General features: G+C 32.8%; 4 protein-coding genes across 4 annotated transcripts; 1 reads left to right on the forward strand and 3 right to left on the reverse strand.

Annotated features, from left to right (window-relative positions):
* Nucleotides 1-12,933: 12,933 nt before the first annotated feature.
* LOC120258471 (adenylate kinase, chloroplastic-like) lies at nt 12,934-15,543 on the forward strand. The gene is made up of 7 exons (XM_039265893.1): nt 12,934-13,238; nt 13,394-13,489; nt 13,805-13,933; nt 14,023-14,157; nt 14,515-14,661; nt 14,797-14,871; nt 15,186-15,543. The coding sequence occupies exons 1-7, from the start codon at nt 13,041-13,043 to the stop codon at nt 15,303-15,305; spliced, it is 900 nt and encodes a 299-aa protein (XP_039121827.1). The 5' UTR covers nt 12,934-13,040; the 3' UTR covers nt 15,306-15,543.
* Nucleotides 15,327-17,656, reverse strand: LOC120258472 (4,5-DOPA dioxygenase extradiol-like). Its single transcript, XM_039265894.1, has 3 exons — nt 17,343-17,656; nt 16,347-16,717; nt 15,327-15,838 (listed from the first exon to the last, which is right to left on the reverse strand). The coding sequence occupies exons 1-3, from the start codon at nt 17,580-17,582 to the stop codon at nt 15,646-15,648; spliced, it is 804 nt and encodes a 267-aa protein (XP_039121828.1). The 5' UTR covers nt 17,583-17,656; the 3' UTR covers nt 15,327-15,645.
* Nucleotides 17,657-18,856: 1,200 nt separating this feature from the next.
* Nucleotides 18,857-21,102, reverse strand: LOC120258473 (4,5-DOPA dioxygenase extradiol-like). Its single transcript, XM_039265895.1, has 3 exons — nt 20,782-21,102; nt 19,838-20,208; nt 18,857-19,209 (listed from the first exon to the last, which is right to left on the reverse strand). The coding sequence occupies exons 1-3, from the start codon at nt 21,019-21,021 to the stop codon at nt 19,020-19,022; spliced, it is 801 nt and encodes a 266-aa protein (XP_039121829.1). The 5' UTR covers nt 21,022-21,102; the 3' UTR covers nt 18,857-19,019.
* Nucleotides 21,103-22,212: 1,110 nt separating this feature from the next.
* On the reverse strand, nt 22,213-24,131 carry LOC120258274 (extradiol ring-cleavage dioxygenase-like). Its single transcript, XM_039265628.1, has 3 exons — nt 23,870-24,131; nt 22,611-22,981; nt 22,213-22,523 (listed from the first exon to the last, which is right to left on the reverse strand). The coding sequence occupies exons 1-3, from the start codon at nt 24,107-24,109 to the stop codon at nt 22,331-22,333; spliced, it is 804 nt and encodes a 267-aa protein (XP_039121562.1). The 5' UTR covers nt 24,110-24,131; the 3' UTR covers nt 22,213-22,330.
* Between the last annotated feature and the right edge of the window lie 910 nt (nt 24,132-25,041).

Consider the following 25,041-nt stretch of genomic DNA (forward strand, 5'->3'; position numbering starts at 1 on the left):
ATATTAATGTTTTATAGTTATCATTGTTGTTTCCCTGCCTTTCACTCTTTTCAATCACCTCGCTATTTATATTTAGTCTAAATGCATCTTGAAAATACTTTTTGAAAAAGGATTGAGAAAGTAAGCAGGAATCAAAATGCACCCTTTTTGTTAAAAGAAGCACTTCAAAAGCACACACAATGAGAGAAAGAAAGATAATGATGAGATTACTGCAAAAAAAAGTTAATTAATGCTAAATTAATGCTTAATCCTATAATGTTTTATTCTTTTTAGGTGTTGTTGTCTCCCTAATAAGTAAAAAACCAAACAAACACTTTCTTTCCAAGAAAATTGAGTCAATCTAAATTAAAAAAATATGGTCAAGTTTTGACCATGTCCTCAACCATAAAACAAAGATTAATTAGTGATAAACATCTATGATTAACTTTGATAAATATATTTTTTAATGCAAACCTCATAATTCATTTCTAAGGCAAAGTAAAAATCAGTGCTTTTTTATTTTGATATGATATATATCATATGGATATTATATATCTATCCAAACATTGTTATGATCAACCTAGCTAGCTCTCTCTGATGTGCCTATTGTAATATATTACATTATTGTTATTGTATGATTTATATTGATAAATCAATTATTCATCTCTCTATATAGAAGATCCACCATATGGATTCCTAATTAATCTGACATTTTTTATCTTTAAACAATATAAATTAATATAATAAAAGAGAATAAGAGAAAAAGAAAAAGAAGTAGAGTGCATGTGTGGGAAAGAGATCGATACATGCACTCTCCACAATGCATTTATTTCTAATGAATTTCCTCCTTCACAAATTTCTAATTCTTTTCTTAATTTAGTCATATTAATTTGATATTTAGAATTGATCTTATTTATAAGATTCATTACATATATAGTTTCTTAATTTTAACTTTATCAAAGCATATAAGAGCTTTCCTTACATTGTGATAGATACAAATTTATATACATATATATATATATATATATTGTATTTATCATGTGTCATACGACTCATACTTAGGAACTAGGATCAACTATATTTATAGGCTTCATTATATTTATAGTTTCTTTTATATTGTGAAATCAATTTTAAAGTTTTTTGTTATGGTGTAATATTAAATCTAACTTTTCCTGCATTATGAAATTAAGTTTTCCACTTTTTAATACCTCTTGAAAAACACAAACATATTGCTAATTCAGCTAATAAAGAACAATGATAATAACAACCAAAGATTTTGCTTTATTGCTAGAAGGTGCAAAATGGTTGACAAAGGAGAGATATTAATGAGTGAGTGGCTCATTGGATGGCCCCTATATATATATATATATATATATATGTATTAAGTGAAATTAAGACAACAACACCAAAATTTTAGATTGAAGAGAGGCATATGAATGAGTAGGCACTGAGGCAAAGGACCCACAAATTTTTTTCAAAGTGGTGAGATTCAAACAAGAGATCAATTAGGGGCATACCCCTTTGTTCTTGTTCTTCATGTATTATAGAGAGTTTGAAATGACACAACAAACAATGAATCATGAATCACTACTTGTTGAGTATTGAAAGAGCCCTTCTTTCAATTGCTTGTGGGGTTAATACATAAAGGTGGATGAGATGATTTGATTGGCATGCTAAAGTGCAAAGTTGAGTCATGATCATATAAATAGGGGGGTGCCACCTCAACAACCCTACAACCATCATCACAATCAAAGTTTCCTCTCATTTTTCCCTATTTTCCACTTTTTAATCTCTGTATAATTTTACCTAATTGTTTATTAAATTATTTTTCAAATAATATATATAGTATATAAACCGGTCAATATGATGGATATGGAACCTAATTATTTACCATCGATGATGGAGATATATACCAATGTTGATCTATAACTAGAAAATAATGTTATTTTCAGGGTTGTTTGTATATGTGAATTTACTATTTTGCTATTATGATTATAATATAAATTTTATCATTAATTAATTGGTTGAAAATACTAGGGTTCTATAAAATAACTAAGGTTTCTTTGATAGTAAATATAGATCTCGTTTTGAGAGTGGAAAACATTCTAATCGTACGGCAAAGAATAAGTAAACTATTAAAATTTTCTAATTTTCTGTCGACGGAAAGTTAATAACTTTAATATATAATATGTGCATGTATGTTTAAACATAGTTAATATATATATATATATATATATATATATATATATTATTGTGCACATGATTTGGCAAGGCATGCAACACCAATCTATTCTCCATCTTTTCTTTTGCATACCCTTTATCATTTGGTGGGGAACAAAGTTGAATGAAAATGATTCCTTCAAAGAAAGCAAATAGAGAAAGAAAGATCACATGTAAAAGAAAAAAAAAATTTGCAGTGATAATTAGCCTTTGAGGAAGCACCTTTTCTTCTTTTCTTTTTTTTTTCCCATCTCTCAAAACCCTAGCACTCCAATGATGTACAATTGAAAAACCCTAATCCCATGAAGAGTTAGTAATATATAGACACCTAATTGGCAAACATCAATACATTAATTATATACATATATATAATTGTTCCCATGAAAGTGAGATTCTCTTAGCATCAAACATAATATATAGCTTTATTTTGTTGAATTTATAAGGTTTTGTCACATTAAGGGAGCATAGATGGAAGTCTAGATTTCAATAAATCTTAAAAAAATAAAAAAGGTAGTTATTAAATCAAATCATCTCATTCTTATCATCATTATGGCATTCATGATAAAACATTTTGTTAAAAAATAAAAAAATAATTTGAAGCTAAGAAGTCAATGAAAAATTGTGTAATTCATTAGTTCTATCAAAATGATCATATGATTTGAAAAGAATATATATCATTCTTGTTTTGTTTCTACTTAATCATTTTAAATATAATATTCAATAATATATACGAAATTTAATACCTTTTTCAACTTTGTTTTTATTCTAGCAATATTAAAATTTTATGATAGGAATATATTTATTTTATGCAATCAAATCCTTAGACTTGGAATTTATACTCACAAAAGATCCTAAAATAATAATCTATAATCATTCAACAAATGAAAAATAAATAAATACAATGTCAAATAAATATCTCCAAATTCAATACCTTTTTAACTCATATTTTTTTAAGATAATAAAATTAATATTATGATTTAATAATATAAATATTTAATATATCTTTATATTATACAATAAAACCCTAGATCTCAAATTTATACTCACAAAAGATTCTAAATACCAATCTAATCATTAAGTCTTTATGTCTCCTCACTAAAAAACAAATTATGGACACAAACCATCAAGAAAAATACATAGAAAAAAACCCCCAACCACCAAAAAATAAAAATAAAATAAAACCTAATCACAATACAAGATGAAATATGTGCTTTTATGTGTGTGCGTGTGTGTGTGTGTGTGTGTGTGTGAGAGAGAGAGAGAGAGAGAGAGAGAGAGAGAGAGAGGAGGAGGAGGAGGATGATGATGATGATGAAGAAGAAGAAATGTGAGTGAAATCCTTTGGAGTAAGGACCCCACAAAACACAAATGAAGGACTAGATACTTAGCCTAATTACATGATGTGGTGGGATCCATTCATGGTGGAATATCATGTTGGTGGTGCATGTCACTCACAATTGCAAAGAAAAGAAGGAGAAGAAGCCTCTCTCAAGTCATAAGATCACAAGAACAAGAGGTTCCACACTTATTAATTAGCCATTTTGCCATCTCATATATATATATATATATATATATATATATATTATATTGCACTTTTTGCTAGCTTGTGCTATGTCCTTGTCAATTGCACCACTACAAATCTTTCAAACAAGTGAAATGGCGGCCCTTTCTTTCCTACCTCTTTTTTCCTCATCTTTCTCTTTCATTCATTCCTTTTTTAGTTCTTGTTCTTCACTCTCTCTGTCTCTCTTTAAGATTTTATGAAAAATGTACTAGCCAAAGCTACACTTTGTACACATATAATTCATATTTTGGTTTATATATTAGTATATTTTGTAATCATATATCTCAGTATATTATCAGAGTGTGTGATTTAAAATTATCGTTAATTAAAAAATTAATATGTATTTGTGTTTAATAATATTATTATTAGAAAAGACTTATGTTCAATAGTTTAGTCTATATATATAAACACAAGTGTACTCTTCTCCTCCACTCATAGTTCTATTACATATTTACATACAAACCTCAATAATTCTCTTATGTTATTTCATCATATAATTTTACTATTGAAAGGGTAGAGTCACATCTAATATAGTGACATGTTCACAAAGTTGAATGAATTATCCTAATTTTTTAAATTGAATTACGCAAATTAACAAAGTGTGAGAAAACCTAATAAAACACCTAATGAGACTGTGAGTATATATAGGTTTTTCTTTGTCAAACTCTATATATGTCTGTGTGTGTGTGGTAGTACTATGTGTGATTCTAGTTTTTTGTTTTTATCTTTCACTCATCATTTGGCTTCTTCATGTTTACACGTAGACCTATAAAGAAAAACATGGAATATATGCTTGTCTATCACTTCAAAAGGATTGAAGCAAAAGAGTACATATTCACAAGCCACCAACCTCATTAATTGAGATGACTTCTCATGACAAAAAGGTATCTTCTAGTTATTTCACTTGTTTGATACTTATAATAATAATGTGAAAAAGCAAACAAAAAATGTTCATATTAATTATCATGAGAGCTAAAGTGAGACATCAAGATGTACTAATTATTTATATATATTTTATGCATGTATATTGATTTTACTCAAATGTGGATGAAGATAACATAGTTAGGTGAAGCACCACTGAATTTAATTATATATAGAATTGCTTGTGAGGTTTCAAGAAACAAGTTGACTTGATAAAAGTCTTGGAAATGATTATTTCCATTTAATAAGTAGAAAGATTCCATGCTCTCTTACATGGACGTTGAGAAACCTCATCCTCAACTAACTAGAATTGATTTCCATTTACCAAAGATAGAGGGTTGAGAACTTGTTCTTATTCGTTGGACCATTAACATCATATAACAAAACTTTAACTGTAATTAATTAATTAGTTGTACTTTGTTGGTATTTGTCATAAATTGGCAAAATTCAGTAAATGTTTGAGTGAAACACCTTTTTAAATTTATATGGAAAGAATGAAAAGGTTGACAATGTTTAATACTAGTTTGTTATCGGTGTCCTTTTGTAATTCATCATTAAAATTGATGAGTATACATGTGAATTCTTCTTATAGAATAGGGTATGTACATGTTTAATTAATTGCCATCAATTACTGTTATTTAATTTCCCCTCCTAGATTGAGTGATATATAACTTTAATATTATCAATTTATCATGCTTTTTGTATAATTTGAAAAAGAAAGAAATTAACATCAGCATTTGAATGTCGAGAAATTGAATAGTGAACCTGAGTATAGCAATTAGTTTTTATTTAACTAGCTAAACATTTTAAAAATATAAAAAATAAATAGCCCTCATATATATATTAAATAAAACTGGAGCTTCAATACCATTTTTTATTGTTAGGGGTTGACGTTATGCTAAAAGCCAAGCCATGCAACACATCTTTCTCCAACTTTACAAGTGGATTCACTGTTTTGTTATTCTCCATTGGAAATTCTCTCTTATAGATAACGTAATATTGCAAGATATATGATTCCCATAGTTCTTGATTTAATTCATCATGTTTAAACTTTTAGTACAATTTGAAGATTTCATTATAATTCAAATTAATAAGTGTTTTATGTGATTTAAAATTCATTGTCCTCGTTGTTGTAAAATGTAGGACCGGATAGAATAGTACAGACATCAATATAAATGAAAAATAATACTGGAAAAAATAATAAGAAAACCAGTACTCTCTCTTATAGTAGGAGAATAGACTAACTCTCAAAATAATTTTTCCATACTTTCTCATTCTTCTTCTTTTTCTTTATTTTTCTTACTCTCATTCTCACTCTCACTCACACCTTTGGTTGTGTTGAATGAGAAGCTCATCTTCTTTATTTATAGAGAGGAACCAGCCCACAAATTCACCAAAAAAACAAGAGTTGCATGTTGATGGTTTAATGAGCCATTAGTTTATAATCCATGGATTAAGATGCCATTAGTTTAAGTTGATGGTTTGGAGGACATTGGCATTGGGCCAATGGTTTTGGGCCGACAATTCTCCCACTTGAAGATTTGATTGAAAGACAATTAGATCTTCATACCATTCTTTCTATCTTGCTATTCGATGTTGCTTATGTCTTTGTCAGACCACATGAGGATCGACACCATATGAAGCTGTCAGCGTTGATTGCTTTTGTCATGAAATCTGCTAGGTTGTCCTTAATATGAATTTTTTGCATGTCTACTATACCTTCTTCTACTTTCTCACGAACGAAGTGGTATTGAATTCTGATATGTTTTGTCTTTGAATGAAATGCTGGATTTCTTGTAAGATGCAATGCACTCTGGTTGTCACAATATAGAGTGATGTTCTCTTGTTTGTGCCCGAGTTCTTCCAGCACCATCTTCAACCACACTGCTTCTTTACTGGCTTGTGTAGCTGCCAAATACTCTGTTTTTGTCATTGACAGTGAAGTCAGATCCCCCATAACATAATGCAACATCTGAGGTTCCCTTTATATATATGAGAATCCTCTTAACAACACTCCAATGCTTTTGACTAGGATTCCCCATGTACCTACTTACTACTCCCACTACATGTGCAATGTCTGGTCTTGTACAGATCATGGTGAACATTAGGCTTCCCACCACTGATGCATAAGAGACTCGAGACATCTCCATCCTCTCTTTTTCACTGCTAGGACACATATTTGAGGATAACTTGAAATTAACAGAAAGTGGGGTAAAAATTGGCTTACAGTCTTGCACGTTGAACCGTCGCAAGATCTTCTTCAAATAAGTCTTCTGAGAAAGCCAAATCTTCCTATTATTTCTGTCTCGGTGAATTTGCATCCCTAGAATCTTGTTTGCTGGTCCCAAGTCCTTCATTTCAAACTCCCTAGCCAATTGTGCCTTCAACTCCTTGATACGATCTTTATAGGGGCCTACTACCAACATGTCCTTAACATACAGCAACAAGAAGACAAAATCTTCTTCTTTAAACCTCTTGACATATGCACAAGGGTCTGTATTGAATCTACTATATCCATGGCTCATGATAAAGGAATCAAATCTCTTGTACCAACATCTCGGCGCCTGCTTTAGACCGTACAGAGATTTGTTCAACCTGCAAACCAAGTTCTCTTTACCTTTTTCTTTAAATCCTTCTAGTCGGAGCATGTAAATCTCTTCTTCAAGATCTCCATGAAGAAATACAGTTTTGACATCTAACTGCTCAAGATGCAAGTCGAATGTAGCACACATCGCCAGGACTACTTGGACTGTTGTGAGTCGAACCACAGGTGAAAATATTTCGTTGAAGTCAATACCTTCTTTTTGAACATATCCTTTCACCACCAATCTAGCACAATAACGATCTACATGATCATCACTATTGCGTTTGATCTTGTAGACCCATTTGTTGCCAATGGGCTTTCACCCTTGTGGTAGTGACACCAGTTCCCATGTCCTATTTTATGAAGAGCTTCAATTTCTTCTTCCATTGCTGCCATCCACTGAGATACATCTGAATTGTTCAGTGCTTCGTGAAGAGTTGATGGCTCTCCATCCTCAGTTAGAAGACAGTACGCAATATTACCCTCCATAATATAGTCAGAATTCCAACTTGGTGCCTTTCTTGTATGAGTTGACCGCCGAACTTCTGGAACTTCAGATTCAGTGGCTCTTGTAGCTCGTGCTCAGGTACAGCTTCACTTTCTTTTTCTACCTGGACTGTTGTAGTCTCTGTGCTTTCTTTTGAAGTGCTTTCACCATCTACTTGCTCTTGTTCTTTATCTTCTATGAAGATAATATCCCTGCTGATTACAACCTTATGGGCAGTGGGATCCCACAGGCGGTACCCCTTAACATCATTAGCATATCCTAAGAACATATATTTTCTGGATTTTGGATCCAGCTTTGTAGTTTCTTGGGTATTGTACATTACATATACAAGACTTCCAAATATATGAAGGTTTGAATAATCAACTGGCTTACCAGTCCACATCTCTATCGGTGTTTTCAACTCAATTGCAGTTGATGAGGCCTGATTCACCACATAACAGGCGGTGCTGGATGCTTCTGCCCAGAACTTCTTGTCTAAGCCTGCAGCTCCCATCATGGCTCATGTTTTTTCCAACAAAGTCCTGTTCATCCGCTATGCCACTCCATTTTATTGAGGAGTGTATGCTGTAGTGAACTGTCTTTTGATGCCTTCTTCCTTGCAGAATTCATCAAATTCTTTACCAGTGTATTCTTCTCCATTATTAGTCCTGAAGCACTTGATCTTCTTACTAGATTCAAGTTCCACCCGTGCTTTGTAAAATTTGAAGACTTGAAACACATCAGCCTTCCTCTTGATAGGGTACACCAAACATCTCCTGAAATAGTCATCAATAAATGATATAAAGTAATGTCTAAGGATATAACTGGTGCTTGCCACACATCAGAGAGAACCAATTCTAGAATTTTTCTGCATCTAGAATTAGATGTGTTGAACTTGAGTCGATGTTGCTTGCTCACAATGCAATGTTCACAAAAGGGTAGTGTTACCTTTGATGAGACCTTGAAGTAGATTCCTCTCTGTAAGAATCTTCATTCCTTGCTCTGACATGTGTTCGAGTTTCCTGTGTCATGTCATTGTGCATCTTTCACTTGGACTACATGTGGCAGTTGAAGCTTCTCCTTCTTGCAAAGTTTTCTCCCTTCAGCATGTATAGATTTGCAGCTATCTTCTCTCCCTTCATGAATACAAGTGCTCCTCGAATTACCTTTATGATCTTGTTCTGAACTTCAATTTTACGACCAAGATCAAGTTATCCTACAGACAACAAATTCTTCTTAAGGCCCTTCCACATCGGACTTCTTGGATGGTCCGAACCGTGTCATCATACATCTTCAGTGTGATGGTGCCAATGCCAAATATTTTCAAGCCTTGATCGTTACAGTTGTACACAAATCCCCTAAAGATAGGTTCATAGTGATGGAACCATTTTCTTTGGGAGGTCATGTGAAAAGTGGCTGCTGAATCAAGAAGTCACACATCAGTAAATCTTTTACTTGGTGTAGTTGCTGCTTCACACACCATAGCTTCTCCATCATCTGAAGTGTTTGCAACATTCCATTGAGGATTGGAATCTTTTTTATTTAGACTCCAACAATCCTTCTTCAAGTGATCTTTCTTGCCACAATGATAGCACTTGAAAGTCTTCTTACTCCTCGACTTTGATCTACCACGATTGTAGCTCCCACTAGATTCACGTTCTGTTGGTCTTCCTCTCGTCACCGTCAAATCCTCCGCTTATTGAGAACTTACTAGCTTGTCTTCCTTGTTCTTGCGGCGACTCTCTTCCTCCAGAACAACAGTTGTAATGTTATCAAAGACTAGACTGTCCATGGGGACATTGTTTGTTAAATTGATGACGAGTTGATCATACGAATATGGTAGACTTTGGAGTAGAATTTTTGCATGTTCACTAGACTCTATTGTATGTCCCAATGATGTGAGTTGGGAAAATAGAGTGTTCAGTGTGTTCATGTGCCCCGTCACTGAAGTAGATTCTGCCATACGCAAAGTATAGAGTCTCATCTTAAGGGAAATTTTGTTGTGGAGTAACTTGGCCTCGTACAACTTAGAGAGGTGATTCCCATATCTCCTTCGTCGTCTTCTTCTCCGCTATGCTTGATAGATTTCCATCAGCAAGTGCCAGAGGAAGATCAGCAACGGCGTTCCCGTCCATCTTGTTCCACTTGTCATCTTTGACCTCAGCTAGTCTTTCGGTGATGGCCGCCAAGTAGTTGTCATTCCTTAGGATTGCCTTCATCTTCAGCTTCCACAGTGAGAAATTACTCCCACTGAATTTTTCAATCTCATATTTTGCTGCCATTGCTTCTATTAGAAATTGCTGCAAAAGCAGTAATCAGTCTTTCAAAAGGTGAATAATGATCCAACTTATTTTCTGATGTGGAGGATTCACTAATAGTGGCAACCACAGAGCATACGATAAGTAAATATATTACACCAAGATCTAGCTCTGATACCACTTGTTGTAAAATGTGGGACCGAATAGAGCAGTACAACAGCAATATAAATGAAAATAATACTGAAAAAATAAAGGACACAAAGATGTTACGTGAAAAACCCCTAAATAATTAGGGTAAAAACCACGAGCAATGATAGAAGAATTTACTAAGTGGGAAAATTTCAGAAGTTTCAAACTCTCTCTAATAATAAGGAGAAAACCAGTACTCTCTCTTGTAGTAGGAGAATAGACTAACTCTCAAAATAATTTTTCCATACTTCCTCACTCTTCTTCTTTTTCTTTATTTTTCTTACTCTCACTCTCACTCTCACCTTTGGTTGTGTTGAATGAGAAGCTCATCTTCTCTATTTATAGAGAGGAACCAGCCCATAAATTCACCCAAAAACAAGAGCTGCATGTTGATGGTTTAATGAGCCATTAGTTTATAATCCATGGATTAAGAGGCCATTAGTTTAAGTTGATGGTTTGTAGGAGTTGGTATTGGGCCAATGGCTTTTTGGGCCAACACACGTCTCTATATTTTTCCCTTATTTATTATACTGTCTTTTTTTTTTTCATCTTTCTTTAAATCCTTAATCTATTCTTTTAAAATGCCTAGAATTTGATTCTTGTATAGCTTTATTAATGTTTTTTTATTATAAAATTGACAAAAATGTATAAAGCATAAATTAAAATTTATAGTAGAATATCTCTTGCATCAAATGTTGATTCTCTCCTTAAGTACATTGATTTGTGTACCAAAAAGAGTTAATAAAAAAGTTTATCTATAATTATTAACGATAGCATAAATCAACCATAAAACAAACAAACAATATTATACCACAAACATCAAAATGTGACATTAATAAATAAAAAACAAATGATCATTAAAGCATTACCTAACTTACATTTAATTCTACATGCTAATCATTTATATATATATATATATATATATATATATATATATATTATGCAATTTTTATTGTAGATATGGTTTTTTATTATTAAAAAAGTTGATTGACTACAAACTTTGTATTGCATCTTTTGCTAAACTATTCCGGCATATCTATCAAGTTTATCCAACTTTAGTTTTATTGATTTTGAGTTAAATGACATACTCTCCTACCAAATATGGATAATAATTTATTGTGGTGCATATACATTTTGTAACATATTTAATATTTGAATTGAAAGTACAATTTAAAGACTTTGTTATTTATAAAGTTTATTTAATAAATGTTTTATGTGATTTAACATTTGATTGCTTTTTTTATATTTTAATTACCATCTGTTTTTCATATCTTCTTCAAAAACCATGATTTTATTATTGTATTTATTTTTATCATCATTATTATTTTATGATAAAATAATAAATATAAATATTAACGCATAAATTAGATTTTAAAATAAAATATCACATGCATCAAATATTATCGTTCCATCAAATATGAGACAATTTTTTTAATAAAAAAAAAGTGTTCAGCCTCCAAATGCCTATCAACAATTTTTAACATTTACAAATTATAACATAAATCATCTAATATATATATATATATATATTATAGCACAAGCATCAAAATGGCAACAACGAAAAAGAAAAATACAATGTACCATTAACATAAAAAAATAAATAAATGACCCTAAAAATTACATCAAACTCTTAAGAGAGATGAGGAACAACCCTTCATCATTCAAATTATGCACGTGACCTATTCTCGTTATGTTAATTATCATTTTCCACTTATAAAATATAAACTATTAATAATTTTTTAAATAAAAATTGAATAAATCACAACTTTTATTAAAAAAAATAGAGAGTTACAAAAAAGGATAAATAAGACAAATGTACTATAATATTATCTTGCATCATAATCACAAGGCCAATTAGAGGTGGACATGGGCAATTAAAAGATAAAGAAAAAGACCAACACTCAGAGGAGACACCAGCAACATGTAGGAGCCCGTAGTTTGGGATGAATCATTTGTCCGTGGTGACACCGGAACCATAATCTGGGAACTAAACACATTCATTATATTCAGGATTAGGTGACAATTCACTAGTAGGAATGAAGATTTTTTTGTAAGAAGTTGAGACTCTTTTTGATTGTAAGCGAGACTTTTACCACCATGATAGCAAATATCTAAAAAAGAAACATGTGACTGATTTATTTATTATCAAGTCAAATAAAAATATATGAATATAAAAAATGCGATTATTTTGATCCAACTAGTGTTCCAAAAGATTAATGCTCTAGCCAAGAACCACTAGTTTTCCAGGGTTTGTGAAGGTTGTTTCTCCAAGTTAATAAATTTATTATATCATTAAAAAAATTTTCTCTTGAGCAGGACATAAATAAATTTATTATTCACTCACTAACAAACACACTATATATACACACACACACACACACAACAAACACACTATAATATATATATATATATATATATATATATACAACAACCACATCTATTATAACAAATTTTAATATATGAAAATTAAAAATATAATTATTTTATTCCAACCCTATGTTCTAAAAAATTAATGCCCTAGCCGAGAACCACAAGGTTTTTAGGGCTTGTGAAGGTTGTTTCTTCAAGTTAATAAATTTATTTTATTTTATTTTATTTTGATAAAAATAAATTTATTTTATCATTAAATTTTTGTCTCTAAAAACTAAACTATTTGTTTTATTTGAATATAAATGAATTTATTATTCACTTATATATATAAATATATATAAAGATACAGTGACTACCGGTATCCTTACCAACCTCAGCCTCGTCGATGGATTCAGGGTGGACTTCGATCCCAAGGCCTTAGCTTTCGAAGCCCCGAGCAAGGAGAAGGCGGAGAGGGCGCACTAGAGCATGGCTTGCTTGGTTGCTCTGGCCCTCGAGGCTTCGCCATCGCTCTCCTCTTCCTCTCATACCAACCGTGGCTTCGCTGCCCACTCTTCTCCTTCCTCCAAGTCTCCCAAATCGTGTCTTCGCATCGATTCCGGCCGCCGTCACCGTCCCTTGAAGGGATTGCGCACTAGACGGTTGGTTGATGTTCCATTGATTACGGTGAGTGTTTGTGACTTTGGGTTCTATAAATATTGGATTTTGGGGTTTAAATTGTTTGATTGGAATGCTATGGATTTTTCTAGGGTTTTTGAGTTTTCGCAAATTGTTCTTATGTGTGTTGAAATTGTTGGTTTTGTACTTTTGTGGAGCTTTAGGTTCAGGCATCCCAGAAGGTAGAACCTCTGAAGGTTATGATTTCAGGGGCTCCTGCATCTGGGAAGGGAACACAATGTGAATTTATCAAGAATAAGGTGAATTTTACAGCTTTGTTTCATCAAAGATTCAATCTTGTATTTACTTGTTAGATACTTAGAAACAGAAACAGTGCATATGCAAAGGATTATTTATGCAATGCTGAAAACAAAATGAGATTTTTACTTGTGACTATTATATAGTCTTTATTGTTTTAGGTATATTTTAGGTATGTGATTCTTCTCATTATTTCTCTTGTTGTAGTTTGATTATTGTAGTTATGTGATTTGTGGTTTTTTGCTCTATGAATTTGAGTTTCTTGAATTGCTTGAGAATAGAAAATGGATTGGATGAATTGATGTTCTTGTATGCAGTATGGGTTTGTGCATATTTCTGCTGGAGATTTGTTGAGGGCTGAAGTTTCTGCTGGGACTGAGAATGGAAAACGAGCTAAAGAACACATGGAGAAGGGAATGTTAGCCCCTGATGAAATTGTTGTCTTGGTATGTTGTGCTTGACATTTCAACCTTGTTCGATTTTTCATTATGACTGTTGCTGACTTCTGTTGGAAGTTCTATGAATTGGTTGTCAGATGGTGAAGGAGCGCCTTCTGCAACCCGATGCTCAGCAAAATGGTTGGCTTTTAGATGGATACCCAAGGAGCGCGTCTCAAGCTAAAGCTCTTGAAGACCTAGGTATCCGCCCAGATATTTTCATTCTCCTTGATGTAAGCTTTTCTTAGTCACAGAATTTACCAATGACTCATGTTGTTTTTAACTTTCAAGTGTCAGATATGATAGTTGACTGCTCTTTCTCACTAAATGTGTCAAATATGATTAGTTATCGTGCTATATCTTGCTATAGGGTTTCTAGTTGACAGTGCTGATATGAAATGATGTATCTGAAAGGCTGAAATATCATCTGGAATATGAGAATATCTAGATGTTTTCACTTTGTTATATTAGTTGTATTGGCTATCGATAGAGCATGGGTACATATCAAGTGTGCCTGTTAATTCTGATTATTGTGTTCCGACTTGCAATTCTAAGTTGATGAAGAAAGTATAATCATGACATTCTTGTAGGTCAATGAAGAAACCCTAGTTGAGAGAGTTGTTGGCAGAAGGCTTGATCCTGTTACTGGAAAAATATACCATCTTAAGTATTCTCCACCTGAAAATGAAGAAATTGCTGCAAGGCTTACTCTGCGCTTTGATGATACTGAGGAGAGGGTACTGGTTTATGTTGAAACTACTTCCATTCTTATTCCCTTTTTGTAAAAAATAGATTACTGCTGTTAGATTTAGGTTTTTGTTGAAGCTAAGTCTGACAAAAGATAAATATTTTTTTTCCTTTAACTTTTCAAGGTAAAATTACGATTACAGACTCATCACCAAAATGTAGAAGCTGTACTTTCTCTATACAAGGACCTCGTGTTCAAGGTATGCATTTATATTGATTCACAGACTTCGTATTACTATTGGAATGGAATGCCAAATTAAAAAAAACAAAATGTATTTTTGCCGCAATGCATGAATATATATAAATACTATAGTTTGAAAATTAATTGTAGATTCCACTGAAACCTTGAATATGTTTTTATATTTTGTTAATTTTTTTTTTAACTGTAAATTATTGCCAATCTTGATTTTCCAATTTTACCATTTTCGCAAACCATGGCCTAATTTTCGTTATAACAAATCTAATGCTATGATTATTCAGAGGAACATTTAATCATTATCTTCTCTCTGCCCAGGTTGATGGGAATGCTCAAAAGGACAAAGTATTCACCGAAATAGACAATGCATTGTCTGCATTATTCAAGAGAAAATTGGAAACAGATTCAGCATCCACCGCTGCTGGTCTAACTTATTAGATATATCAGTAAATCGACAAATAACGCACCCATAATCCCTGTACTTTTCTCATTTTACAATCATGGGCATACAAATGTTTAGCTTAGTTTGCCAGACCTTGTATCAGTAAAGCTTATGCACCATAGAAGACTTTGCAAAGTTTTACTTTTAGGTCAGAAAGTAAGATGTATCCTGAAGTAAGATCTTCTGTATACATATTTTATCAATACAGATTAAACAGATGAAGAATTACATCAATAGGTCCACATCACTGAATTTTATTGTAGGGGAACTCATTTCGATATCACACAAACAATACTCAATTACATAAGGAGGGTACAACAGGGAATTCCAAGTTCATCAATTTGGGGTTGTAAACCTGTAAGAGGAATAGGACATGCTGCTGTTAGTCCAGGTATTATGGATCAACTCGGCTTTGGCCTGTTCGCCTGCAGCCCCGAGAGCTACATGTAATGGGTAGAAATGATCCGGCCAAGGATGCGCCATTCTTCCATGAGGTGCCTTATCCTCGTAGTGGTTCACATCTTCATGCCTGCAACAGATGTATTCGAAAGGGTTAGCTTGGACTTGCCGGTGAGTTCTATAATTGTTGGTAGAATTAGTAAGATATTCAAGGTATGTTTATTTTTATGTTCTTCCAATCAGAAGTTGTTCTCAGAAAAAATTCACCACCATAGTTATCCCATGAATCAAACTATGGAGTGAAGGATAAGTGAGAAAAGATGGTAGTTTTAAGAGCTCATCATCATAGATATCTCATGAATCGAACAATGCGAGGGATGATGACTGAGTAGAGACAATATATAGCTTCAAGAACTTGCTGTGAAAAATATCACATGGATCAAATAATGTAATGAAGAACAAGGCAATAGTTTAAAGAAGAATTCACTGTCAAACATATGTCATGAATGGAATGATGGAATGAAATGAAGGAAAATTGAGTAAAGGCAATAGTTTTAAGAAGAATTCACCACCAAAGATATCTCACACATCAAACAATGCAATGAAGAATGAGGAACAAAGAACAAGTGAGAAAATACCTTCCATTAATGAGGGATTCTGTGAGCCAAGTATCAAACTCCAATGCCCAGCTTGCAATGGGTGAACCACCAGGTCCCATGGTTCTCAAGTTATGAGTGGCACTCCCTGATCCAAGAACAAGGACACCTTCATCCCTTAGAGGAGCTAAGGCCTTCCCCATGTTGTAATGGTATGTACCATCCTTCTTTGTTTGGACAGAGAGTTGGCAAACTGGAATGTTAGCCTCAGGATACATAAGCATGAGGGGAACCCATGCGCCGTGGTCGAGTCCCCGGGCCTTGTCTTCCTTCACAGGACCAAACCCTGCACCCTGCAGTAGCTCCTTCACTCTCCGGGCAAGTTCTGGCGCACCCGGCGCGGGATACTTAAGCTGTACATCATTCAAATGATTCAACCAAAAAGACAGAAATAATCAAACTTCCACATATCAAAATTCACAGTGCTAAATGCAGTTTGTCAAAATTCAAGTTGATATAGATTCTTACCTGCATGGCAATTTTGGGCATTTCTGATAATAAGAAAGAGGCAAAGGCATGATATGATGTTCAATTAGTGAATGAAATTTAGAGTAAAAATCATATGCAATGAGTTTGTTATCAAATGCCAAATGGTGAAAGTCCAACCAATATCACCAAATCATCACCAACTACAAGTTATCAGAAGTTATATTTAGAGAGAAGAGAAACAGTTTGAGGTTTCATTTTCATAGGAAGACAATGAATTGCAAAGAGACTAACAGAAAAAATTCATCACAAATCACATAATTCATGTAATACAAAGAATATTGAATGCAATTCATCCGGATTACCCGGGTAATCAAAGAATAACATAAGAATCCAGCTCATAAAATCAATAGCATGAATCAATGATAGAGAAACACCATCAAAATCAACAGCAAAAGAAAACAGAGGAACAAGAGAAACCCTAATCAATCAAATCCTCAAACCTAAAACAAACAAAATAGATAGAAAGAGAAGAAGAAGAAGAAGAAGGACCTTGTACATAGATTTGGGGAAGCCATAGAAATCATAAATGGTATCATTGGGACCAGAGATGACATTGACAGTGGGAGCAGAGGTGTCCCAATGGCCAGAGATGACGAGAATGGCTCTGGGGATGGTTTGCAAGACTTGAGATTTCCACAGCTTGAAGAAGCCTCTTGCTGGGACGCTCTCGTCGATGGAGAGCATCGGAGAGCCATGAGAAACAAAGAAAGAGTCCATCTTTGCCGCCATTGCCAGCTTCCGGAGCTCAAAGTTTGGATCTTTGACGACGAGGGTTGCGCTTTTCGTTGTTTCTCGGTCTTTCGTTGAATATAAATATTTGTGTATATATAGACATAGAATGAGATTAATTTGGTGGGAGTGGTTGGCACTTATGCTGACCTGGCGCATTGACAATTAGGTCATTCATGACGTCATTAATATATATTTTTTTTTAACAAAAATAAATTTAATTTAATAGGAAAATGAGAGAAATTTGTGTGAGAGTTTGGAGTTAAGTCCGCATTGACAATTAGGTCATTCATGACGTCATTAATATATTTTTTTAAACAAAAATAAATTTAATTTAATAGGAAAATGAGAGAAATTTGCGTGAGAGTTTGGAGTTAAGTCTTTATTATTATTATTTTTTAATGATGTTCATTTTGTTTATGGATTTTAAAAAATAAATATTGAGACCAGCTTTGAAAGTCTTCTCCTTCTCAATTATAGTTTTATGTGAAAAAAACCTAATACTTTCATAGTTATGGTTGCCAAAATATATACAACTATAAATTGATATTAGAATTGATATTTGAGCATCTTTTGCGGGAGTTTAGTAAAGGTACAATAAACCATGGAATATTAAACTCTCCATAAAGAGAGTTTAATGCCCATTAAGTGTTTGGTGGCCATAAACAGTCAATATGTGAGTCTCATTATTTTTTTATTTTTTTAAATTAAAAAGTGATGGGACCCATATTTTTAAATATTTTTTAATTTAATTTGTTTAATTTTTAATTTTTATTTGTATCGTCACAAATAAATTATTTTTTTTCAAAATAATTTAATAATTATTTTTTTATATATTTTAATTATTTTAATTATTTATTTTGTATTATAATTTTAAAAAATATATTATTTAATTATTTTATTAATAATATTTAAAATTTTATTAAATAATTATAATATGGCGTGATAATTTAATAGATAAAAGTTTAAAAAGTTTCATTGACCATTTTAACATAAAAATAATAAATTAATTAAATAAATTAAACAGATTGTAACATCAACAACAACACTAAAAAAAACTTTTAATATAATCAAGAATAATAATAAATTGTTTTTGTTTAGAAGAGGGAAGAATAATAATAATTGAAATTGATATTTTTAAAAGAAATTCACAAACTAATAATAAAATTAAAAAAAAAAAATAATCAGAGTTCTTTATAAAATCCCCTATACATTCCTTTAAGTTCAGAAGTAAAATGAATACTAAATTAAGATCTTCGGTATACATATATATATACAGTATAAATGAAGTTATCGATAAATTCATATACATAACAAACAAATAATACAACAACAGGTCCACAGGAATGAGTTTTATCAAAGAGGAATTTACTAAGACAACACAAACAATGTCTAATTGTAGTAGGTAGGTACAACAAGGAATTGCAAGTTCATCAATTAGATGTTGTAAAACCTGTAAGAGGAATAGGAGAGGCTGCTCTCAGTAAAGCTAGCATGGATCAACTCGGCTTTGGCCTGTTCGCCTGCGGCCCCGAGAGCTACATGCAATGGGTAGAAATGATCGGGCGATGGATGCGCCATTTTTGCATGGGGTGCCTTATCCTCGTAATTGTTCACATCTTCATGGCTGCCACAAATGTAATCGAAAAACTTAGCTTTGATTTGCTAGGTCAATAATCGACAGCAGAATCAGTAAGACATTCAAGGTACTTTTATTTTTATGTTTTTTCTGAGCAGAAGTAGTTCTAATGAAGAATTCACCATCATACATATCTCATGAATCGAATGATGGAATGAAAAACAAGTGAGAAAAGATGATAGTTTTAACTCACCGTCGTGGATGTCACATGAACCGAACAATGGGATGAAGAACAAATGAGTAGAGACAATAATTTCAAGAATTTGTTGGTGAAATTGCACACAGATCAAACAATGGAACGAAGAATGAGTGAGTAAAGGCTATAGTTCAAAGAAGAATTCACTGCCCGAGATATCTTATTAATCAAACAATGGAATGAAATGACAAAGGAGTGAAGGCAATAGATTTAAGAAGAATTCACCACCAAAGATATCTCACAAATCAAGCAATGGAATGAAGAACTAGTGAATAAGGATAGTAATTTTACGAAGAATCCACCACAAGAAGAAGAATCCACCACAAGAAGTATTTCGTGAATCAAACAATGGAATAAATAACGAACAAGTGAGAAAAAGCAAAATGAGGAACAAATGACTAAAAGAGAATAAAAAAATACCTTCCATTAATGAGGGAGTTTGTGAGCCAAGCATCAAACTCCAATGCCCAGCTTACAATAGGTGCATCATCAGGGCCGGTGGCTCTCAAGTTATGGGTGGCACTCCCTGATCCAACAATAAGGACACCTTCATCCCTCAGAGGAGCTAAGGCCTTCCCCATGTTGTAATGGTATGTGCCATCCTCCATTGTTTGGATAGAGAGTTGGCAAACTGGAATATTAGCCTCAGGATACATAAACATAAGGGGAACCCACGAGCCATGATCGAGTCCTCGGGCCTTTTCTTCCTCCACAGGACCAAACCCTGCACCTTGAAGCAGCTCCTTCACTCTCCGGGCAACTTTTGGCGCACCTGGTGCGGGATACTTGAGCTATACAGTATTCAAATGATTCAGCAGAATTTAAAGCGCTTCACACTCCCAAATAACAGAAATGATCAAACTTCTTCATATCACAATTTGTAGTGCTAGATGTAGTTTGTCAACATTCGAGTTCATATAGAATCTTGACAACATCGCAATTTTCAGCATTTCTAACAATTAGATAGATGCAAAGGCATGATAAGTATAATGTAACCAAAATTTCGATTCAAATATAGTTTATGATATTCAAAATTTGTAAATTTAATTCAAAATACAAATCAACCAATATCACCAAATAAAGGATTTCAAAAGTTATATTTAGAGAGAAAAGAAACAGCTTGATTCAACAGCACTGGTAGAATTTTCACACAAGAAGAGAATGAATTGAAAAGAGACTAACAGAAAATTCTACCACAAATCACATAATTCATCAGAAAAAGAGATACAAAAAAATTGAAAGAAATTCAATCTTGAAAAAAAAAAAACACAACAGAAAAATAAAAAAGAGGAAAAAGGATAAACCCTAACAAATCAAAATCTCAAACCATAAACAAACAAAGAGATAAAGAGAAGAAGAAGGACCTGGTACATAGGCTTGGGGAAGCCATGGAAATCATAAATGGTATCATTGAGACCAGAGATGACATTGACAGTGGGAGCATAGGTCTCCCAGTGGGCAGAGACGACGAGAATAGTCTTGGGGATTTCCCGCAAGACTTGGGATTTCCACAGCTTGAAGAAGCCCCTTGCTGGGATGCTGTCGTCGATGGAGAGCAACGGAGACCCATGGGAAACAAAGAAAGCGTCCATCTTCACCGCCATTGCCAGCTTCCGGAGCTCAAAGGTTGGACCTTTGACGAAGAGGTTTGCTTGTTCCGTTTCTCTTCCTAATTTTTCTAGACCTTTCGTTGCTCCGTGATGAAGATCAAATGTGAATGGTGGGGCCCCAACGCTAACAAGCACGTGAAGCACGTGTTGGAAACGACTAGTACAGTACAATACGAAATGACTCACTCAACAACAATAAATAATAAATCCGTATTAATAAAACTACGAGCCCAGCAGAAATAGAGAATACTAATAGAATATCAAAAATAAAGAACAAAAAAATAAAAAAAATCAACATCACTAACAGTCAATAATAGATTTATAATGCACCAAAAAATAGAGGATATGATACTGATAGAATATGAAAAACAAAGAATGAAAAAGAGTCGACATCACTATCAATCAACAACAGACTTGATTTGCTCTGAGAAATGTTAACTCTTTCAATAACATTAGTTCAGGGATCTGTGTAATTAAGACTTCTTTTAATTATTGAAAAAATTTCCTCTAATTTAATTTTTTTTGAGATTTGATACTGTATTTATTCATATAATGAGCATATGATTAATTTTACAAATCAATAATGAATGAATAATGTGAATGCGTTGGAGAAAACATAATTTTGGTAATTGTGGTGCTTAGGACATTGACCAAAGCCGAAAAGTGTGACCAAATAATTTTATTAAGAAAATAAGTGAAATTCAGGTTAGACTATGGAATTCATCCTTAATTTTTTAAAATATTCATTTTGTTTCTAGAATTTTAAAAAATAGAAAATAAATAAATATATTGAGACGTGTCTCTTTATAAGTAATCATGTGAAAAATAACTTATTGGGACATTTCCATATTTAAAAAAGTATATCTATATATATTGCTTGTAATTAGATTTTCCATTGACATATTAACAGTTGTAAAAGGTCTTAATTTTTTTTATGTCTCACATCATCATTGGCTAAACCCATCAATAATTTAAACAAAATATCTTTTAAAATATTGATGTGGCAGTTAACTCATTATGGTACAAAAAAATACATTAAAAAAAGTTTATTCTATCCAAAATTTTCATTAACCACCTCAACATTAAAAATAATTAATTAATTAAACAGATTGTAACATCACCAACAAGTCAACAACATTAACCATAAATATTTTGAATTTATTAATAAATAACCATCCCATGTAATGTAATGAAGACATTAAACTATGGACGTTCCTCAGAACTTCAGAATCACACAAGGCTTAAAAACAAGAACATTTCACAGAAACACTACGTTACATACAGCAGGCAAATCAGGCAAACATCACTCAGCAGATGTAAACCTATAAGAAGAATAAGAGATACTGCTGTTAGTCCAACTACTGTGGATCAACTCCGCTTTCGCCGAGCCCCCGGCCGCCCCGAGAGCTACATGCAAAGGGTAGAAATGATCCGGCCACGGATGCACCATCTTCGCATTCGGTCCCTTAACCTCGAATCGATTCACATCTTCATATCTGTCAAATATATATACACATATTATGTCATTACTTTATATACTACCAGAGCTATTGTTTAATTTCTGTATTCTTAATACATTTTACCTCCCATTAATGAGTGACTGATTGAGCCAAGAATCAAACTCCAATGCCCAATTTGGAATAGGAGCATCATCAGGACCTAAGGCTCTTAAGTTATGGGTGGCACTCCCTGAACCAAGAACAAGAACACCTTCATCCCTTAGAGGAGCTAAGGCCTTTCCCATGTTGTAATGGTATGTGCCATCCTTCTTTGTTTGAACAGAGAGTTGGCAAACTGGAATGTTAGCTTCAGGATACATGAACATTAAGGGAACCCATGCGCCGTGGTCGAGCCCCCGTGTTTTGTCTTCTTTCACTGGACCAAAGCCTGCTTCTTGTAGAAGATCTTTCACTTTCTTGGCCAGTTCTGGTGCACCTGGTGCAGGATACTTGAGCTGCCACAATATTCAAATTATTCAGTTTCTTTTGAAAGAACACACAGATATACATATGTTAGTGCTAGATGTAGTCTGTGAGTTCTCGATTTCCTACAAAGGAGATAATAGTTTGGAATGTAGTTAATTAAATTCGAAGAAATATTTCAATAGTGAAAGCCCAACCAACATCACCAAACCACACACAGATATATATATATATATATATATATATATATATATTAGTGTTTGATGTAGTTTGTGAGCTTTCTTTCAATTTCCTATAAATAGAGATGATGAAATTTGAAGAAATTAATCAATAGTGAAAGGCCAACCAAATCACCAAACCATCAAAAGAATTCCAAATGAAGCATGTGAGGTGTGATTTAGCATGGAAAAGAAGCAACATGATGATTTCATAATCTGATTTCCTTTGGAAAGAAGCAAATGAATTGAATACAACTTTATCAAATACATATGGGATGATTCAAAGAAAAACATACAAAATTTGAGTCCAGTTCATCAGAAAAAAAAGAAAAAGAAAGAAATTAATCCAACAGAGTAAATACAATTGAGTGATTTTTTCTCACAAAAGTTAATAACCTGATCACAAAATTTTGAGTCAAAATCTTAAGATAAAAGAAACAAGAAGGAACAAGTTCCTTGTCTTTTAACAGAACAATCTAAACTTCAAAAACATACAATCAAAAGCAAAAGAAGAGGAGAGCTAAAGGAACAAGTTTTGCAAACAGAGGAATTCCAACATAACTGAAAAACAAAAACAAACTACAAAAAAATACAACAATCAAAACCAACACAAAAGTTAAAAAAAAATGAAAAGGAGAAACCCTAATCAATCAAATTCTCAAACCTAAAACAAACAAAAAGATAGAGAAGGAGGAGGAGGACCTTGTACATGGACTTGGGGAAGCCATAGAAATCATAGATGGTATCATTGGTGCCAGAGATCACATTGACAGTGGGAACAGAGGTCTCCCAATGGGCGGAGACGACGAGAATGGCCCTGGGGATGGTCTGCAGGACCTGGGATCTCCACAGCTTGAAGAAGCCCCTTGCTGGGACGCTCTCGTCAATGGAGAGCGTCGGAGAGCCATGAGAAACAAAGAAAGCATCCATCTTTGCCGCCATTACCAGCTTCTAAAGCTCAAAAATTCGATTAAATGAAGAGTTGGTTTCGTTTCGCTTTTTGTCATCTTTTTTCCTCGGTTTTCGCTTGCTTTATATAGTAATGTACTGACGTGGAAATGACGTCCATGATGACGTCATAGAACAACAACTTTTCTCCTGGAAGGGTCGGTGGTTCATCTTTACGGTTATCAATATAAAAAAAATATTATATTAACAAATCATATTGAAATTGAAAAATTAAAGTAAAAGATTCAATTGTTCAAATAAATATAATGGTAAAAAAAAACTGACCTTATAATTGAATATTAAATATTATTTTGAAATAAAATATTTTTGATTCATTTTATTCATTTTTTTTTTTACTTATTTAGCATTAGATTAATGAAAAGTAAATAAATATGCGCACTTATAACCTTGTTTGGATTGGCTTATCAAAAAAGTGTTTTTTTAGTTTAGTAGAAGTGCTTCTGAAAAAAAAAAATGATTTTTCACTTTTTGTATTTCTGCTCAGATTAAACTTTTTATGTAGGTAGAAAGCTGTAAAAATAAACTAAAAAGTTTAAAAAACAATTTTTTTTCATAAAGTTCTGGTCATGACGAGCTTTTTGACAAAAAAAGATGTTTAGCACTTTTTTTCTCACTCTTTTTTAAAAAAATACAAACAACATTTTTAAACTTGAAGTCTTAACTTATAAAAAACACTTCGCTTCCAAAACCAATCTAAACATTTCATAATTTTTTATGCATTTTTCTTTGTCCCTTTTTTTATTAATTGAATATGATTTATTTATTTATTTATTTTAAGAATACAATCTTGGCATCCTTAAAAATCATAAATTGATAAAAGTAAGTAAGAAAATATCAATTAACTCTTGCATTTTTTTTTTTTGTTTGGTAAGCAGTCAAAATCGTTGTCTTAACTCTAAATCATC

The sequence above is a fragment of the Dioscorea cayenensis genome, chromosome 4 (genome assembly GCF_009730915.1).
Source record: "Dioscorea cayenensis subsp. rotundata cultivar TDr96_F1 chromosome 4, TDr96_F1_v2_PseudoChromosome.rev07_lg8_w22 25.fasta, whole genome shotgun sequence".
Lineage (NCBI taxonomy): Eukaryota > Viridiplantae > Streptophyta > Magnoliopsida > Dioscoreales > Dioscoreaceae > Dioscorea > Dioscorea cayenensis.

Coding starts and splice junctions, on each gene's coding strand:
- LOC120258471 (XM_039265893.1), top strand. CDS start 13,041: ATGGCTTGCTTGGTTGCTCTGGCCCTCGAGGCTTCGCCATCGCTCTCC. Junction 14,158..14,514: donor ATATTTTCATTCTCCTTGAT/GTAAGCTTTTCT, acceptor ACATTCTTGTAG/GTCAATGAAGAAACCCTAGT. Junction 14,872..15,185: donor ACAAGGACCTCGTGTTCAAG/GTATGCATTTAT, acceptor CTCTCTGCCCAG/GTTGATGGGAATGCTCAAAA.
- LOC120258472 (XM_039265894.1), bottom strand. CDS start 17,582: ATGGCGGCAAAGATGGACTCTTTCTTTGTTTCTCATGGCTCTCCGATG. Junction 16,718..17,342: donor TCCCCAAATCTATGTACAAG/GTCCTTCTTCTT, acceptor AATGATGTACAG/CTTAAGTATCCCGCGCCGGG. Junction 15,839..16,346: donor GAATCCCTCATTAATGGAAG/GTATTTTCTCAC, acceptor CATCTGTTGCAG/GCATGAAGATGTGAACCACT.
- LOC120258473 (XM_039265895.1), bottom strand. CDS start 21,021: ATGGCGGTGAAGATGGACGCTTTCTTTGTTTCCCATGGGTCTCCGTTG. Junction 20,209..20,781: donor TCCCCAAGCCTATGTACCAG/GTCCTTCTTCTT, acceptor AATACTGTATAG/CTCAAGTATCCCGCACCAGG. Junction 19,210..19,837: donor AACTCCCTCATTAATGGAAG/GTATTTTTTTAT, acceptor CATTTGTGGCAG/CCATGAAGATGTGAACAATT.
- LOC120258274 (XM_039265628.1), bottom strand. CDS start 24,109: ATGGCGGCAAAGATGGATGCTTTCTTTGTTTCTCATGGCTCTCCGACG. Junction 22,982..23,869: donor TCCCCAAGTCCATGTACAAG/GTCCTCCTCCTC, acceptor ATATTGTGGCAG/CTCAAGTATCCTGCACCAGG. Junction 22,524..22,610: donor CAGTCACTCATTAATGGGAG/GTAAAATGTATT, acceptor TATATTTGACAG/ATATGAAGATGTGAATCGAT.